Source organism: Podarcis pityusensis (assembly GCF_964106645.2).
Source record: "Podarcis pityusensis genome assembly, chromosome: 16".
Lineage (NCBI taxonomy): Eukaryota > Metazoa > Chordata > Lepidosauria > Squamata > Lacertidae > Podarcis > Podarcis pityusensis.
In genome coordinates, this window is record NC_138041.1 from 8,091,884 (window position 1) to 8,110,179 (window position 18,296).

Below are 18,296 nucleotides of genomic sequence, written 5' to 3' on the forward strand. Positions count from 1 at the left end.
AAGAGTCAGACATGACTAAACGACTAAACAAAACAATTAATATAAATCCAACCTCTCAGACCAAGTGGGAAGCAAGAGTCCTTTGACAGGAGGCCACACACTGATTCAAATTTCCATATTGTAAATTAAAGTGTTTGAGATATATTTGATACTATTTAATTTACACTATATATTTATATTATTTGTATGTGTGTATAACATGACACAATTGGTAGTCTTAATGTATTTCATTATTAAGCCAATTGAATACACAAACAGATGGGCGTGCTTTCACTGACAACGCAAAAGAATTGCTTTAAGAGGGGTTTTTCTTGAGTGGACCACCCTAATTGGTTGGGATATGAAAGATCCTGTGGCGCTCCAGCGACATTGCTGGACTCCCAACTCCACCAGCCCCTGACCATCAGCCATGCTGGCTGGGGATGATGGGAGCCTGACCCTTCAACATCTGGAAGGCCCATCAATGGTTTAAAATAGGTGCAAGCTTTTGGGCCACACGGGATCTTTTTTTTTAAAAAGATCTCCAATAACGAAGTTGTTTAGAAAGTTCAAAGCTCCGTCTAGATTTTAGAAGCTGAAAAACTTGCTTCAGACATGCTGTTTTCCACAGCGGGTAAGGCTGTAGCTCCGTGGCAGAGAGCACCTGCTTGGCATGCAGAATGAGGCAACTCTCATAGACACACTTTTAAGCCCACAATAATGACTGGATCCACTTCTATAAGCTTACTGACACTCTCAAAACTCTCTCGGGTTGGTGTGACGGGACCCATCCTTCAAGCAGCCTTGCTGTTTCTGCTTCAACAAGGCTTGTTCTTCTTCTGTTCACTAGTTACCGTATTTTTCGCTCTATAAGCACTCCTAAAAAGTAAGGGGAAATGTGTGTGCGTCTTATGGAGCGAATGCAGGATTCGCAGGCTATCCCATAACTGAACCTTCATCAAGAGGGGAGTGGGTGCGAGCGAGTGAACTAGCCTACCGCACAAAAGTAATGTTTATATTCATTGCTCCGTTCACTCAGTGGCATGTGGCCCTTCAAAGGTGGCCCAGGAGGGACAGCAGCCCTCAGCCTGAACAAGATTTCTAGCTAGAGACTCTGATCCTAAGGTACAAACCACCACCTGGGAGACGCATTCACAGCATACATTTAAATAGAAATCGTGGGGCATGTTTTCTTGTTCTTTCTGTTGTGATATCTGCCACCGTTTCATTACGGTAATCCAATTTTACAAAGTAGGAAGATCCAAATATTGATTATCTTTCGACTGATCGGTCTCCTGAGATTACTGCCAAAATACCTAGATTTCTTGTGCAGCAACCATAGCTTATCGGCGCAGGATCTTGTCCGAACTACTGACACCTCAAATTGTTCCTCATCATTTTAATATAATTACTTCATATTCCCCACTGTTTTTTTTATATTTTACATTGTTTCTAATGCCTATATTTAATATTGTACTTAATGTACCCTACTGTGTTTTCTGTCTTTTTGTTTTCTTCCCTCCTCCTCAACTGGTTATTGGCTGAAATAAATTAATGCAACCATTCAAATCACCATTACGTCACTTTAAACAGTCATGGCTTCCCCCACCCCATTAATTCTGGGAGCTGTAGCGTGTTAAGGGTGCTGAGAGTGGTTCGGAGAACCCCTTTTCCCCTTTTTGCAGAGCTGCAATTCCCAGAGGGTCCTGTGAAGAGGGGCTAAACCACTCTGGAAACTATAGCTCTGTGGGGAGAATAAGTGAGGCCTCCTTGCAACTCTCAGCATCCTTAACAAACTACAGTTCCCAGGATTCTTTGGGGAGGCTGGAACTTAGTTGAATACAACTGTACGGTGCATTTCGTGTGCCCTGGGAACCTTAGTTTCTTAAGGGTGCTGGGAGTTGTCAGGAGATCCCTGCTCCCCTCAGAAAACCGCAGTTCCCAGAGTTCCCTGGGAAGAGGGACCAACTCTGGGAGTTGTAGCTTTGTGACAAGACCTGACAACAACTCCCAGCAACCTTAACAAACAACAGTTCCCAGAATCCTTTGGGGGGAGCCATGGGTGTTTAAACTGCTACCAAGAAGACAAAAACTTCAAGAAAGAATGGGGGAAATTGATAACTTACTTAGGAGACCGCTGTAAGCAGATGAAAACATTAGCAGGATTTTAATCGCACTTGCAATGTGACAGATAAGGTGGGTAATATGGATAGATATAAAACATAGACGAGGATATCATATGCAGCTGAAAATGTTGAAATTAGGACCCAGTGGCGGGATGAAGCGAAATCTCAAAATGCGGCTATGTATTTGGCATTGTTAAAAATCCAATTAAAAAAATAAATAATTTTTATTAGTTTTCATTTTGGAAAATGTGTATATAAGTGTGTTTACAGTGTTACGTAGTGTTCTTTGTTTAATTTCTATTTTTTGAAAAAAAAGGAATAAAAATTAATTGAAAAAATAAATAAAGTGGTATCATAGCGCTTTAAATGTGTTGTGTGACTGTGGCCTCACTGGGGAGACGGTAATGCCTCTAGCTGAGCTGGTGGAGCGGTGGTGGCGCAGTTGTTCCCATGCGCCGGCTGTGCCACCCCGAGAAACCCCAGCGCCACGGGTTTACCTGCAGGCGGCCATCGAGGGTGCGCTGGATGGTGACGCACTTGCTGGGATGAGCGCCGTTGGTGGTGATGGCCGTGATGAGGGAGTCCAGCTCATCCTTCTTCTCCTTCAGCTTCTTGACCAGGCTCTCGATGGCCCGCTTGGCAAACGACTCGTTCTCCCCGCCCTGCCGGTGGCACATCAGGCTGTGTACAATGCTCAGGCACGCATCGCTGCTGCTGGGCTGGTTCAGGGACATGGCGGGAGCAGCGTTGTTCTGGACGGGGGGGGGGGGGGGGGAGAAGCCAAGCAGACAGCCATCAGCCTCCCCCACACCAAATAATAATAATAATAATAATAATAATAATAATATGGAGATACATAATTCGTCAAGTTTCCCCAAAGAAGAAATTGATCTTTTAATGGAGTACCACCTTTGGAACTCATCGCCTCTTGATATCAGGCAGGTCCCTTCCCTTCTTTTCCGCATCGGCTAAAAAGGTTTTCGTTTAGAGAAGCCTGCCCAGACTGGTGTGTGTTTTAATCTATTTCTAATTTAACTTTTTAAAAATCACTTTATTCATTTTATTTCAAGGCAGCTTGCTGGAGGGAGGAGATAAAGCAATGAAATCGTCAATAGGAAAAATGGACAACAACAGCTTAAGACTTTTGAGAAGTTAAAATTACAGTAGACAAAAAAAGGAGAGATAATTTTATTAGAATCGTAGAATTGGAAGGGACCTTGAGGATCATCTAGTCTGACCCCACTGCAATGTAGCTGTCCCTTATGGGGATTGAACCTGCGACCTTGGCATTATCAGTACCAAGCTCTACCCAACTGAGCTACCTTGGATTTCTTTAATTTACTTTTCTTTTCTTTTCTTTTACAATTGAGCAGTGTCTAAATTTCACAAAATAAAATCAATAAACAAACAATGGCTTGTCCGAATCTTTCAAGCTATGGGACAGGAACACTTTATTCAAGAGCTGCTCAATGCTCCATGCAGTGTTTCAAAAGGCTGGCAGCCTCCAGACTCAAAACACCGGGTTGTGTTTTATTAGATTATAAACCTGAGGACAGACATTGGGTTTCTTTTCTGTTTTTAGTGAACTTGTAAAATGCTCCGGGAGCCCTTTTTTTTTTTTTGGCTGACGAAACTCTTTTAGTCAATAAACTTACAAAATTCTTTTAGTAAACAAACTTACAATAATAATTTTTTTCTTAAAAAAACAACCACAACCAGATTCAGGAAAACTGGTGGAAAGCCTTGCTGAAGACAGAATTACCGTGTTTTCCGCTCCATAAGACGTACCTGACCATAAGGCGCACCTGGTTTTTAGAGGGGGAATGCAAGGGGGGGGGATTCTTTAAAGGGCTCTGCTCAGCATTCCAGGCTCTGCTCAGCGCTCCCTTTCACGAGCCGCGTGGAGCATATGCGCGGTGCTTGCTCGCTTTTCCCCGAGGAGGGAGAAGGGCAGCCTGTCACTGATGGGCTGCCTTTCTCCCTCCTCGGGGAAAAGCCCCCAAGAGCCACACACACGCTCCACGCGGCTCTTGGGGGCTTTTGCGGGAGGTGGGGGAAGTGAGAGAGCCTGTGGAGGCGTCGCGCGACGCAGCGCTCCCTCTAGAGCCAGTTTGGTGTAGTGGTTAAGAGCGGTGGACTCGTAGTCTGGTGAACCGGGTTCGCGTCTCCGCTCCTCCACATGCAGCTGCTGGGTGACCTTGGGCCAGTCACACTTCCCTGAAGTCTCTCAGCCCCACTCACCTCACAGAGTGTTTGTTGTGGGGGAGGAAGGGAAAGGAGAATGGTAGCCGCTTTGAGACTCCTTCAGGTAGCGATAAAGCGGGATATCAAATCCAAACTCTTCTTCTTCTTCTAGCTGTTCTGGCTTTTGGATAGCCCCATGAAGCCTCCGCAGGGCACGGGGATGAAGGCTCCCCATGCCCTGCGGAGGCTTTGCACGGCTAAGCCAGAACTTAGAACAGCTAGAGGGAGCGCTGCACAGCTCTGGGATAGCCTGCGAATCCTGCATTCGCTCCATAAGACGCACACACATTTCCCCTTACTTTTTAGGAGTGCTTATAGAGTGAAAAATACGGTAACTAGTGAACAGAAGAAGAACAAGCCTTGTTGAAGCAGAACCAGCAAGGCTGCTTGAAGGATGGGTCCCGTCACACCAACCCGAGAGAGTTTTGAGAGTGTCAGTAAGCTTATAGAGGTGGATCCAGTCATTATTGTGGGCTTAAAAAAAAAAGAAATTTATTTTGATAAAGTCCTACACACCAAAGACTCCTGATTATTTGGGAACATGAGATGAGAGGGCTGGTGGGTCAGCAACTGGAGAAGGAACAGAGAGAAGAAATAAATGGACAGTGCTCCCAATGGAGAGATGTGGAAAGTAGAGTCTCACAAGGGCTGATATTGGGACCTGTTAAGGGTGCTGGGAATTGTAGCCGTGCAAGGGGCAAACTAGTTTCCAGGATTTTTTGGGCAAAGCCACATGCTTTAAATGTATGGTGTGTTTATGGGACCCTCAACAGTTCAGAGAAATGTTTTAGCACACATAAACAATTTCAAGCTGTTGGGGGTGAACCTGGTAAAACCTGCCACAGTTCAAGGATTCTATAACACGGCTTAAAAAAATTCACGTGATTGTTTTTGTGTGTCAAGGGCAAGTATGAACTGGGAGGGGGGGGGATACAAAACAACCCCCTCCCAAATGATTCAAACTTATCTCCATTGCCTTGAGAACTAGAAATTTGCTCGTTTCTTTTTTAATGAAAAGGGACGTCCTTTGGTGGATGAGCTCTGTGCTCAATACCAAACACTTTGTCACAAACACTGATAACACACACACACAGCGCAGGTTTTACGGCAAATGTGCTCCTGCAAGATGTAGTGACAGCAAAACATTGGGATGGATAATTTGGAAGAGGATTAGGCAAATGAACGCAGGATAAAGCTACCAATGGCTATGCTCTAACACAGGGGTCAGGAAACTTTTTCAGCAGGGGGCCGAACCACCATCCCTCAGACCCAGCGGGGGCTGGACTATATTGGGGGGGGGGGGGAAATGAACGAATTCCTGTGCCCCACAAATAACCCAGAGATGCATTTTAAATAAAAGCACACATTCTACTCATGTAAAAACACCAGGCAGACCCCACAAATAACCCAGAGATGCATTTTAAATAAAAGGACACCTTCTACTCATGTAAAAACATGCTGATTCCTGGACCGTGCGCAGGCTGGATTGAGAAGGCAATTGGGCTGGATCCGGCCCCCGGGCCTTAGTTTGCCTACCCATGCTCTAACTACACTGTTGGAGGCAGTATGCTGGGAATCGCATGCAGGGAGCACGCTGTTGAGCTTTGTCCTCGATGTGGGCTTCCCATTAAGATTTCTGGCTGGCCAATGCGAGAACAGATGGCCCTTGAGCCTGATCCAGCAGTTATATTATTGCTCTCCACTACCCACTGAGGGCTAGAAACTTACTTGATCCTTTTTACCGAAAGGGGGCATTCTGAGGATGCTTGTAAGATTATGCTCACATGATTACAGCGGTACCTCAGTTTCCGAACATAATCTGTTCCAGGAGACCGTTTGCGTTCCGAAATGTTCGAAAGCCGAAAACTCAGTACAGAAGCCTCAAAACAGAAAACTCAATATGGAAGCAGCGTTTCATGTTCAACTTCTGAGGCGCGTTCGAAAACCAAAGCATTTGCGGTGTTCGAAAACCGAAACGTTTGTCAACGCTCAGAAACCGAGCTACCGCTGTGTTTTATTATTATTATGCTCTGTAAAATGTGTTCTTAGTGTGGTAAAATGCCCGGGGATATTTTCATAGAGTCACATAATCACAGTTATAAGGGACCTCAAGGATCATTTCATCCAACCCCTCGCAATGCAGGAATAAGCAACTGTCCTATATGTTTATCAGCTCCACCTGATATGCAGGCTGAGACCCTACCTGCCAGCGGACTCTCTCGCCAGAGTGGTGCATGCTCTGGTTATCTCCCGCTTGTACTACTGCAATGCGCTCTATGTGGGACTACCTTTGAAGGTAACCCGAAAACTGCAACTAATCCAGAATGCGGCAGCTAGACTGGGGACTGGGAGCGGGTGCCAAGACTACATAACACCAGTCCTGAAAGACCTACATTGGCTCCCAGTACATTTCGGGGCCCAATTCAAAGTGTTGGTGCTGACCTTTAAGGCCCTAAATGGCCTTGGCCCAGTATACCTGAAGGAGCGTCTCCACCTCCATTGTTCTGCCCGGACACTGAGGTCCAGCTCCAAGAGCCTTCTGGTGGTTCCCTCGCTGCGAGAAACAAAGTTACAGGGAACCAGGCAGAGGGCCTTCTCAGTAGTGGCGCCCACCCTGTGGAATGCCCTCCCACCAGATGTCAAAGGAATAAACAACTATCTGACGTTTAGAAGACGTCTGAAAGCAGCCCTGTTAAGGGAAGCTTTTAATGTTTAATAGACTATTATGTTTTAATATTCTGCTGAAAGCTGCCCAGAGTGGCTGGGGAAGCCCAGCCAGATGGGCAGGGTATAAATAAATTATTATTATTATTATTATTATTATTAGGATCAAACCTGCAACATTGAAGTTATCAGCACCGCGCTCTAACCAACTGAGCGCTATATAAATTGAAATCATCATCATATCTGAGCTGAATACCAGATTACTCACTGCAAACATTGATGCACTCAGCACTGGATTGGGTGGGGGGGAGTCTCTTGAAGCGTTTTGGGGGAAGTGCATGATGGGAAATTTATGCTAATAGGTGAACGAGGGCGGTCATTGGTTTGCTTCAGAAAGAGAGGTCAACAGCTGGGGGTGGAAGCCACCAGGGTTGTGAATAAACTGAGCCTCCTGGTCCAGGGACAGTCTACCTCTTAAGTTCCTGTCCTGGAGGGGGGTATAAACAGTGGGCTTCCTACAGGCATCCTGGAAACGGGGACGAGTTAATCCAGCAGGCCTCTCCTTACAGAAATAGCCATGGCTGTTGAGAATGGAGCCTCCCTATTCAGACGCAGTCTACCTCCAAAGGTCAGGTACTAGGAAGAGAGAGCAGGGGTGAGCTGTTGCTTGTGAGCTTTGTGGCTTCTTCCTTTCAGAGTCAGGATATTGGGCTAGATGAGCATTTGACATAACAAAGATCTTCTTAGGTTCTTAAGGACTGGAGCAGAGATTTGGGTCGGGGCTGGCAACGTTCCAATTTATATATATATCTCCCTCCCCTACTATACACACACACAAACAGGGTCCCTTCAGAGTACTACAACTCAGGAAGAGGGCTGCCTGTACTACACTTTATATAAGCATGTTTACATTATGCAGATTTCCAGCAAAACCTCTGTTGCCTTGACCCAATTTATTATGCAACTGCTTTTACTACTTTCCAGGAATTATTCTGGAATTCACAGAGAGCAGAGATAAGGGGCCATGAGCAAGGCTCTGAAGTATCCGCCTTCTAAAGCGGGACAGGGAACTCTCCAAATATTGTGGGACTCCAACTCCCATCATGCAGGGCATCCAGCGGTCATGGATAATGGGAGTTGTAGTCGAGCGATGTCTGGAGAGTCACCGATTCTCTTCTAAAAGACGGGCACCTCTTTCAGAAACTCCCTGAGGCTTTCTGAGATTCCACCCGCCTATCTTCTATCATTGCTTAGAACCATGAGAGCTAGTAAGTTTGCCCAGCTTAGAAAGGAAAGAAAGCAAAGGTTCTTTGGAACGTAACTGAATGGCCTCACTAGTCAGAGATATATCTAAGCCAGAAATGAACCTACGTGAGACATAAGACAAAAATTTCTGGAAGGAGTGAGGTGGAAAAACAGTCACCGCTGAGCCGGACGGAGCAATGGTCTGAGTCAGCGCAAGGTGGCTTCCTACATCCACATTTAAATCAGGCCTTTATTAGAATTGTAGATTTGGGACCCCAAGGTTCATCTAGTCCAACCCCCTGCAATGCGTGGGTGGTGCTGTGGGTTAAACCACAGAGCCTAGGACTTGCCGATGAGAAGGTCGGCGGTTCGAATCCCCACGATGGGGTGAGCTCCCATTGCTTGGTCCCTGCCCCTGCCAACCTAGCAGTTCCAAAGCATGCCAGTGCAAGTAGATAAATAGGTACTGCTTCGGCGGGAAGGTAAACGGCTTTTCCGTGCGCTGCTCTGGTTTGCCAGAAGCGGCTTAGTCATGCTGGCCACATGACCCGGAAGCTGTACGCCGGCTCCCTCGGCCAATAAAGCGAGATGAGCGCCGCAACCCCAGAGTCGGCCACGACTGGACCTAATGGTCAGGGGTCCCTTTACCTTTACAACACAGAATACATTTGACCATGAGGACTAGAAACTTAGCGTTACATTTAAGGGAAAGGCCACAAAGTCACTGGTTGAGAATATGCTTTGCACACACAGAAGATACCCAGAGTCTGAAGAGTCACTGCCAGTCCGAGCTGAACAGACCAACATTTTGACTTGGCATAAGGTCACATTCAGGGAGGCGACCATCACCCACCTAATCCTGGAATAAAACAAGAACGGATGTAGCAGCAATAAAGGAACGTGCTTGTGCCAGGATGATGGGAGTCATGCGAGGGGAAAAGGATTCCTCCCTGTAACTTTGGAAGGAGGGACAGGGAGGCAGAAAAACTGGAGACTGTGGGTGGGTCACGTGCAAGATTCCCTGCCCTTTAATAAGTTTCAGAAGAGAAGGATATTTATTCACCAGTCTGAGCTCCCTGGGGAAAGAGAAAAGGGGAAAAGAGCAGATCGACTAAAGGTTTTGTCTTGTTTTTGTTTTCCATGTTCTAGGTGGGCAGATAAAATAATATTGGGGTGCAGTGTTTATCCTACGCTGAGTAGACACACATTGAAATCAACAGTTAAAAACTAGCCTGCTTTGTTTGACTGTGTCTGCTCAGGGCAGAAAGAGCATCAAACTTGACCCAGGCTTCTTTCGCTCAGAAGAGAAGTAGAGCCTAGTGGTTAGGGGTGAGCAGAGGGAAGACTCGTGGTGCCGAGGAGGGGGGGGGAGTGGAATGTGAGGTCCCGGACTCCTGGGTTCTTTCTCTCCCTGCACTTTCTCTTTGGGCCCAAGCATGGGTCAAAGCTGGTGGGGATAATGTAGCCCAGTCAAACATATAAATGTCCCCCAAGCAGCACATCCAGGTACAGAGACTTAGAGGCGGGAATCATCTTGAAATGACACAGAAACACAAAAAACTGCCTTGCACTGAGTCAGACGGTTGGTCTATCTAGCTCAGTATTGTCAACACGGGCCGGCAGCAGCTCTCCGGGGCTTCGGGCAGGAGGGTGTGTGTGTGCATCTCTCCATGCATGCCCTACCCGGAGGATGCCATCGTGAATCGAACCTGGCACCGCCTGCGTGCAAAGCCACCGCGCTGCAGCCTTTCCCCATAAACAATGCAAGCTTCTAGTCCTCATCGTTCTGAACAAAGCACAAGCCCTCTTCGGGGGTTTCAGGCAGGGCCCTCTCCTCCCAGCCCTACCTGGCGATGCCTGGGACCTTTTGAAGGCCAAGCAGATGAGCTGCTTCGGCCCCTCCCGGAGAAGTGGGGTGGGGGACAGGGAAATGAGGGGCAGCGATCTGAAGCTGGAGGAGAGGAAACTCCGGACCCCGGTGCCCAGAAGTGGCGTGGAAAGGTTGGGGGGCAGCGATGCGGGAGACCCTCCTACCAAATCAAACGGGGGGGAAACTCACCGGCTATGGGCGATCCCTCTCCCGGGTGCACGGATGCTCTCCCCGGGGCTCAGGCATGCTCCCCTGGACGTGGCAGGCGCAGAAAGCCCCCCTTGAAGGCGGCGGGACGCGCGTCGGCGGCGGCTGCTTTTGGAGAGGCGCGCGCGCTCTCTTTGCGCTCCCTTCTCCAAATGGGAGCGAAAGACGGGGAAGGAGGCGGCGGCGAAGGCGCAGACTAAACACAGCCGAGCCAGACAATCGCCTGCCTGCTAGTCATGCTGTCAGCCGCAGCTTCGCCTCGGGGGGAGAGAGAGAAAGAGGGAGAGGGAGGGAGATGGGAAAAAGCAAATAGCGAATTCTCCACGGGGTCAGGCTGAGCGCAGCCCCTGCCGCCCTCCCGCTTCCCCATCTCCCGCCTCTCTCTTAACCGAACGAGATATTTATTGACATTTCTACCCCCGTCTTTCTTATCCCAGGAGATCACGCTTCCCTTCCCTGTTTGGTCCTTACAACAACCCTGGGAGGTAGGCTGGGGGGAGAGCGCGCAGATGGCTGAGTGGGGAGGATTCGAACCCTGTACGTTGCCATCTCTGTTCATTTTGATTTGCATACCGCCTTTCCAGATTACTGCGCGCGAGGCGGGTTTGCAAAGCCGGAGAAACAAGCGAGAGATCACACACGCGCCTGATCACAATCTGATCCAATATGAAAATGTCATACTAAAGACATAACTTTGGAACAAACTGCTTCTATCCAAGAAAGCGATGTTCAGCACTCCATTAGAATACAATAGTAATCAGCAAAATTAAAAATCAGAAAATGATAATTAAGCAAATCCAGTCTTAGCATTTGCAATAATTACTAAACTATAATCAATAAAAATAACAGCCATGTATAAAATGCATAAAATACAAAACCATGTAAAAGGATCAAATTGAGAAACAAGGACACACAACTTAATTTTTTTTTAAAAAAAGATATCCCTGAATTCCCAGGCACTGTAAGCTGCTAAACCGCACCCGAACCTGTAAGCCAGGGCTGAGGGGTGGGAGGGGCTAAGGGGAAGTAGGCAGGGCAACAGATGCAAATTTCACCTTTGTATGGCAGGTGAGTTTTTTCCACACCTGCACGTACCTCTCTATCCTCTGTCCAGGGAAGCGAGGGGCATGTGCAGAGTTTGAGGACACATTCCAGTCAGCCTCCTCCAAAAAACCTAGCATGAAGCAGGACCAGTGAAGGCCTGGGAAATGCCCCGAGGGCTGGAGAAAGAAGCCTGGAGGGCCACATTCAGTGCCCAGACCTGAAGTTCCCCATGCATTCTTTATTCACCAGATCCTGCTTCTTTTCTCAATCTGGGCAACCATAGCTAGGATTACCCCTTTAGCCCTTCTTCTCTCTTCCAGAACTTAACAACAATAACTGAGCAGCTTCTATTCTTCGCTCTCCCCTGTAATAAAAAGGTAAAGGGACCCCTGACCATTAGGTCCAGTCGTGGCCGACTCTGGGGTTGCGGCGCTCATCTCGCTTTACTGGCCGAGGGAGCCAGCGTACAGCTTCTGGGCCATGTGGTCAGCATGACTAAGCCGCTTCTGGCGAACCAGAGCAGCGCATGGAAACGCCGTTTACCTTCCCGCCGGAGCGGTACCTATTTATCTACTTGCACTTTGATGTGCTTTTGAACTGCTAGGTTGGCAGAAGCAGGGACTGAGCAACGGGAGCTCACCCCGTTGTGGGGATTAGAACCACCAACCTTCTGATCGGCAAGTCCTAGGCTCTGTGGTTTAACCCACAGCGCCACCCACGTCCCTCTCCCCTGTAATATCCCCTGGTTATTACCTCTCTCCTGAGACTTATAAAAGATCAGAGCAGTCTCTCCTTCCTCCCACCAATTCACAGGCCTTGGCTCCCCACATTGTCGTATCCCAGGTCGGGGGGGGGGGGTAGAGTTGGGAACTGCGCCTGTTGAATTTCAGCCTGTCGGCATCAAAATCAGGCAGCAGGAACCTTGACTTGAGCCAGAAAGTCCCTATCAACATTTCCCAAAGTGTGTGCCAGGCGCAGACTAAAGTGTCAGACTGACTAAATGTGTAAAAGTCTTTCATTAGGCACAAAAAAACCCAAAATACTAGCTGTGGAAGCACCTGTCCTCTGTATCTCAGGGTGATTCACTGCCCAAATTTTGCCTCCTTCATTTATTTAGTATCTGTTACCCTTTTTTTTTTTTGCTCACTCTTCCAAAAGAATGAAGGATTCTCCCCGGTCTTAACCTGCACAACAGCCCTGCAAAGTAGTTAGGGCTGAGGGCTCTCAAGGCTGCACCCGCCAGACTTTTGTGTACCCCACCAGACCCATCCAGCATTGCCAAAGTTCAGGGATGATGGGAGAAGAAGAAGAAGAAGAAGAAGAAGAGTTTGGATTTGATATCCCGCTTTATCACTACCTGAAGGAGTCTCGAAGCGGCTAACATTCTCCTTTCCCTTCCTCCCCCACAACAAACACTCTGTGAGGTGAGTGGGGCTGAGAGACTTCAGAGAAGTGTGACTGGCCCAAGGTCCCCCAGCAGCTGCATGTGGAGGAGCAGGGAAGCGAACCCGGTTCCCCAGATTACGAGTCCACTGCTCTTAACCACTACACCATGCTGGCTCTCTTTGTAATCCACAACCTCCAGAGGGTAACCATTCACACTGATTACCCCAGGTCAACTGTTTTGGGGAGATGCGAGAGTCACAGGCAATTCCGATTTTAATTCAGAAAATAAGCATCCTTCTTTGGGGGGCGTTAGACGTTTAAGGGGAACACAGGAAAAGCCTGCTAGATGAGGCCAATGGCATCCTATTCTCACAGCGGCCACTGGGGAACCAGGACGCAGGATCTGACCACAAGAGCAACTCTCCCCCTCTGTGGGATTCGAAAGCATCACTGCCTCTGGCAGAGCCATTGATCATAGAACTGGAAGGGACCCTGAAGATCATCTGCATTGCAGGAATACGCAGCTGCCCCTTATGGGGATCGAACCTGCAACCTTTGCATTATTAGCACCATGCTCTAACCAGCTGAGCTATCCAGGCTGTTCAATAGCCCTGTCCTCCATGAATCTGTCCAATCCTCTTATAAAGCCATCAGAGTTGGTGGTGGGGTGTTAGGGGAGAGGTAGTGCCTCTGATAAGGGACACGGGTGGTGTTGTGGGTTAAACCACAGAGCCTAGGACTTGCCGATCAGAAGGTCGGCAGTTCGAATCCCCGTGACAGAGTGAGCTCCCGTTGCTCGGTCCCTGCTCCTGCCTACCTAGCAGTTCAAGAGCACAAAAGTGCAAGTAGATAAATAGGTACCGCTCTGGCAGGAAGGTAAACGGCGTTTCCATGTGCTGCTCTGGTTCGCCAGAAGCGACTTAGTCATGCTGGCCACATGACCTGGAAGCTGTACGCCGGCTCCCTCAGCCAATAAAGTGAGATGAGCGCCGCAACCCCCGAGTCGGTCATGACTGGACCTAATGGTCAGGGGTCCCTTTACTTTACTAGTGCCTCTGATAGGGGGGCACACCATGCTCCTTCTGGGGCAGTTTGTCCACCTTTGGTCCCCACCCTGCACTCAGCTCTCACCTGCGGCTCCCAGAAGCTGTCGGCATGCGATAGCGCCCACACTCCGGGAAACGGCTTTGACTGGCCAGCTAAAGCAGATGAGGGGAGTCAATGGGTCTCAAACCCTAGGTGAGTTAGGGGCTTCCCCTGCATGCGAAAACAGGCTCTGGAGGACTGAGCGGACGAGACCAAGAGTGGGTCTCTTTTGGGACGAGAAGGCTGTAGAACATGGGTAGGCAAACTAAGGCCCGGGGGCCGGATCCGGCCCAATCGCCTTCTCAATCCAGCCCACAGATGGTCCAGGAATCAGCGTGTTTTTACATGAGTAGAATGTGTCCTTTTATTTAAAATGCATCTCTGGGTTATTTGTGGGGCCTGCCTGATATTTTTACATGAGTAGAATGTATGCTTTTACAGTGGTACCTCTGGATACGAACGGGATCCGTTCCAGAGCCCGTTCGCATCCTGAAGCGAACACAACCCGCGTCTGCGCGGGTCGCGATTCGCCGCTTCCGCGCATGATGTCATTTTGAGCATCTGCGCAAGTGGCAGAACCCGGAAGTAACGCGCTCCGTTACTTCCGGGTTGCCATGGATCACAACCTCAAAACGCTCAACCCAAAGCTACTTCAACCTGAGGTATGATTGTATTTAAAATGCATCTCTGGGTTATTTGTGGGGCATAGGAATTCATTCATTTCCCCCCAAAACAATGTAGTATGGCCCCCCCACAAGGTCTGAGGGAAGTGGACTGGCCCCCTGCTGAAAAAGTTTGCTGACCCCTGATGTAGAAAGAAGTGAGGGGCAGATGGGGCTCGTCCACCTGGGAAGGGAGCCCATCTAGAAGAAGGAAAACTCTGATCCTAAACCTCTACCTTTGGGAGAAGAAAAGGCTTAGGAATAAATCCTACACAAATCCAGAGTGGAGCCCCTAAGACGGTTGGACGGCACCTTGTACGCCTCCTTCTGGCAACTCCTGTAGCCAAGCTGGTGTCAAATGTATTGCTGTTTTCTTTTTGACTACATTAGTGAGGCTGAGAGGGGGGTCTGCGCAGCCCAGGACCTCCAGACACACGGCCCAGGCTTGTGCCCCAAAGAGATCACTTTGGTGCTGGTTTGACTCCCCTCCACTGTCTCTCAAGACAGACGGATGTCAACAAACAGAGTTGGTGGCCATTGCTGCCTCCAGTGGCCATGAGTTCCACAGTCTTAACTAAGCGCTGAATGTTTATCTGTCCTGAATCTTCCAACATTCAGCTTCACTGCACTTCCACGACTTCTGGTGTTATAAGGGATAAAAGATTTCCTTTACTCGCTTCCTCCATGCCACGCATCGTTTTATAAACCGTGTCGCCTTTTCTCTAAACGAAAGAGTCCCAAAGGTGGCAATCTTTCCTTATAAGGGAGAACACAGAGCCGGTGTTTTTCTGAAAGGAGCATTTGCAAATGGGAAAAAGACAAACACCAGAATTCATGGGGCAGAGATGGAAATATTGCGTGAGGGGCAGGTGTGGGAACGCAAATCCTCCCTCCATATAACACACTCTTGTTGTGCATTGCTGTGTCTCAGCAAGCTGATTTCCGAGCAAACTCTGGGAAAATCCTTGGCGGTTCCGCAGACACAACAACAGGAGGAGAGAAATTAATCTCTTGCGAGCCTGGGACATTATAAGATAGCAGACACAATGTTTTCACACCCTATAAACCCTTCTCCCTTCCAAGAGAATAATAAAAAAGTCCCACAAACTACACATCTGTTGATTATGGTTATGCTTTGTCTCTGCCAGAGGCAGCAACAAATCCAAGTCGCTGGAAAAACACAGGAGGGAGGGAAAAGTGAATAGAAAGGTTTTCCCCCTCCCTCTCTTATAACACTGAACATCCAATGAAGGTGAAGGTTCAGGTAAGGTAAAAAAGGTAAAGGACCCCTGGACGGTTAAGTCCAGTCAAAGGCGACTATTAGGTTGCGGCACTCATCTCGCTTTCAGGACGAGGGAGCTGGCATTTGTCCACAGACAGCTTTCTGGGTCATGTGGCCAGAGGGACTAAACCGCTTCTGGTGCAGCGGAACACCGTGATGGAAACCAGAGAGCACGGAAACGCCTTTTACCTTCCCGCTGCAGCGGTACCTATTTATCTACTTGCACTGGTGTGCTTTCGAACTGCTAGGTTGGCAGGAGCTGGGACAGAGCAACGGGAGCTCACCCCATCACGGGGATTCAAACCGCCGACCTTCTGATCGGCAAGCCCAAGAGGCTCAGTGGTTTAGGCCACAGCGCCACCCACAGATAAGGACCAGCCGCCTGAGAAACAGTTTCTATTCAAATGCGATTTTGGTTTTAAACGCAGTGTAAGGTAGTTTCTATGACAGTATATTGTATTTGATTATGGGGTTTCAGAGTTTTTAGGGGGCTAACCGGGCTGGGATAGCTGGCTTGTTGGTTTGTGAATATCTGGTGTAGATTTTTGGTTTCCTGTATGGGACAATGACAATAAAGATTATCGTATCGTATAAAAGAAAAGCCCTTCTTCTCTCTCGCAGAGCAGCTAAACTGTGGAACTCTCTCCCACAAGGTGTACTGATGGCCACCAGCCTTGTGTGGCTTTAAAAGAGCATTAGACAAATGCATGGGAAACAAGGCTTTCAGTGTCTACTGACCCTGATGACTATGCTGTCTGCTTCCACTGTCAGAGGCAGTGATGTGCCTCTGAATATTAGCTACTAGAAACCGCAAGAGGTGAGAGCTGCTCTTGTGCTCAGGTTCTGCTTGCAGCTTCCCATTGGGGTGCGTGGCTGGCCACTATGAGAACAGGATCATGGACTAGATGGGCTGCTGGTCTGATCCAGTAGCCAGGGTGTTTTAATGCTCTTGTGGAACCTCCAGCGCCAGGGCCAGTCTACCTGATTCCTGGGTTCTTACGGGCATCTGGACACTGTGAGGACAGGATGCTGGACAAGATAGGCTGCTAGTTTGATCCAGAAGGGATCTTCTTATGTTCTTACGGGCTCTGGTGATGGTGCTGGGTGAAGGGGAAGGGAATTGGGGAGGGAAGTTATAGTTCAGATCTGACTTTCTTTAGACAACCAGTTGACAGTAGTCGGGCGAGCCAGCTATTCCTGGACCTGGGGAGAGGTGTGCGCATCAGTTGGCGCAAAGAAATCATATAAGGGGTGGATAATAAAATAATATGCAGGGGGAGAAAAAATGGAAGCCGTTGGGAATGAGCTAGGTACTCACCCCATAGGCGCTGGTTGGTCCCTCCTGCTCAGCAACCCACCCGCCTTCCCAACACTTGGGAAAACAAAATCAAAATCAGCCCCTCCGCTTTGCAACTTGTTCACAACAATAACATAAAGAACAGCCTTTGGGAACGTGTGGAAGCACACCAAGGCCGGCAGCCAATGGGAAGCGTCGGCACAGGCAGCCGCCAAGATTCCGGCCAATAGGCGCCTCGGGCCCATCAAAGCTTGGGGAGGGGGGGGAAGCGGGGCGTGGCCAGCCCGTTCCATGAAAGGCAATATATACGTTCGGCGGACTCGAAAGGGAGCAAAAGCTTTTGTTTTGGGCTGTACCACTTTCTTCAGCAGAAAGGGGGGGGGGGTTATTTTAGGCTTTGCGAGCTCTGCAGCTGATGCAAATATATATACAGTATCTGACTTCTCAGCTCAAGAAACTGGCTTGAGACTTATTCTACCGACAGAGCAACATGTAAATGTCATGAAATAGAAAATAAACCCTGAACCACACGCACCATTTTACATGTGAACTACTAAATGAAAATCCCTGGGGTGGGCAGAAAGAGAATCTTCTCTTAGTTCTGGAAACAAGGCAAGACATATGTGCTGGTAGTTCAGGTCAGGTCAAGTGACAGGTTTTTGAAGGTGTTTTCTCTGGAGGCTAGCAAGGCTGCAAGCGATGGGCATTGTAGTTGTTGTTTAGTCGTGTCCGGCTCTTCGTGACCCCCTGGACCAGAGCACGCCAGGCACTCCTGTCTTCCACTGCCTCCCGCAGTTTGGTCAAACTCATGCTGGTAGCTTCGACAACACTGTCCAACCATCTCGTCTTCTGTCGTCCCCTTCTCCTTGTGCCCTCCATTTTTCCCAACATCAGGGTCTTTTCCAGGGAGTCTTCTCTTCTCATGTGGCCAAAGTACTGGAGCCTCAGCTTCAGGATCTGTCCTTCCAGTGAGTACTCAGGGCTGATTTCTTTCAGAATGGAGAGGTTTGGTCTTCTTGCAGTCCATGGGACTCCCCAGCACCAGAATTCAAAAGCATCAATTCTTCGGCAAAGCTACCAGTCCTGAATGATCAAGGGGTGTGTGTGTTGTTAGGAGCAAAGGAAGATGCTTCAGAGTCAAACCGTTGGTTCATCTAGGTTTAGTACCATCTACATCAGGGCTTCCCAAACTTGGGTCTCCAGC

The 18,296-nt window shown here is 48.6% G+C and overlaps 1 protein-coding gene across 4 annotated transcripts in view; it reads right to left on the minus strand.

Annotated features, from left to right (window-relative positions):
- LOC308464937 (mothers against decapentaplegic homolog 4-like) overlaps positions 1–17,226 on the minus strand; it is a 33,854-nt gene extending 16,628 nt beyond the window's left edge. Inside the window, exons 1-2 of one of the 4 annotated variants that reach the window (XM_080984651.1) lie at positions 17,114–17,226; positions 2,603–2,857 (exon numbers count right to left, since the gene is read on the minus strand). In XM_080984651.1, coding sequence (XP_080840777.1) covers positions 2,603–2,839 — 237 coding nt within the window. In that variant the 5' untranslated portion in view covers positions 2,840–2,857; positions 17,114–17,226. Of the gene's footprint in view, positions 1–2,602; positions 2,858–7,281; positions 7,319–10,317; positions 11,047–17,113 lie in introns of those variants that run through there. The other 3 variants (XM_080984650.1, XM_080984648.1, XM_080984649.1) reach the window with 3 other exon arrangements.
- Positions 17,227–18,296: the final 1,070 nt, after the last annotated feature.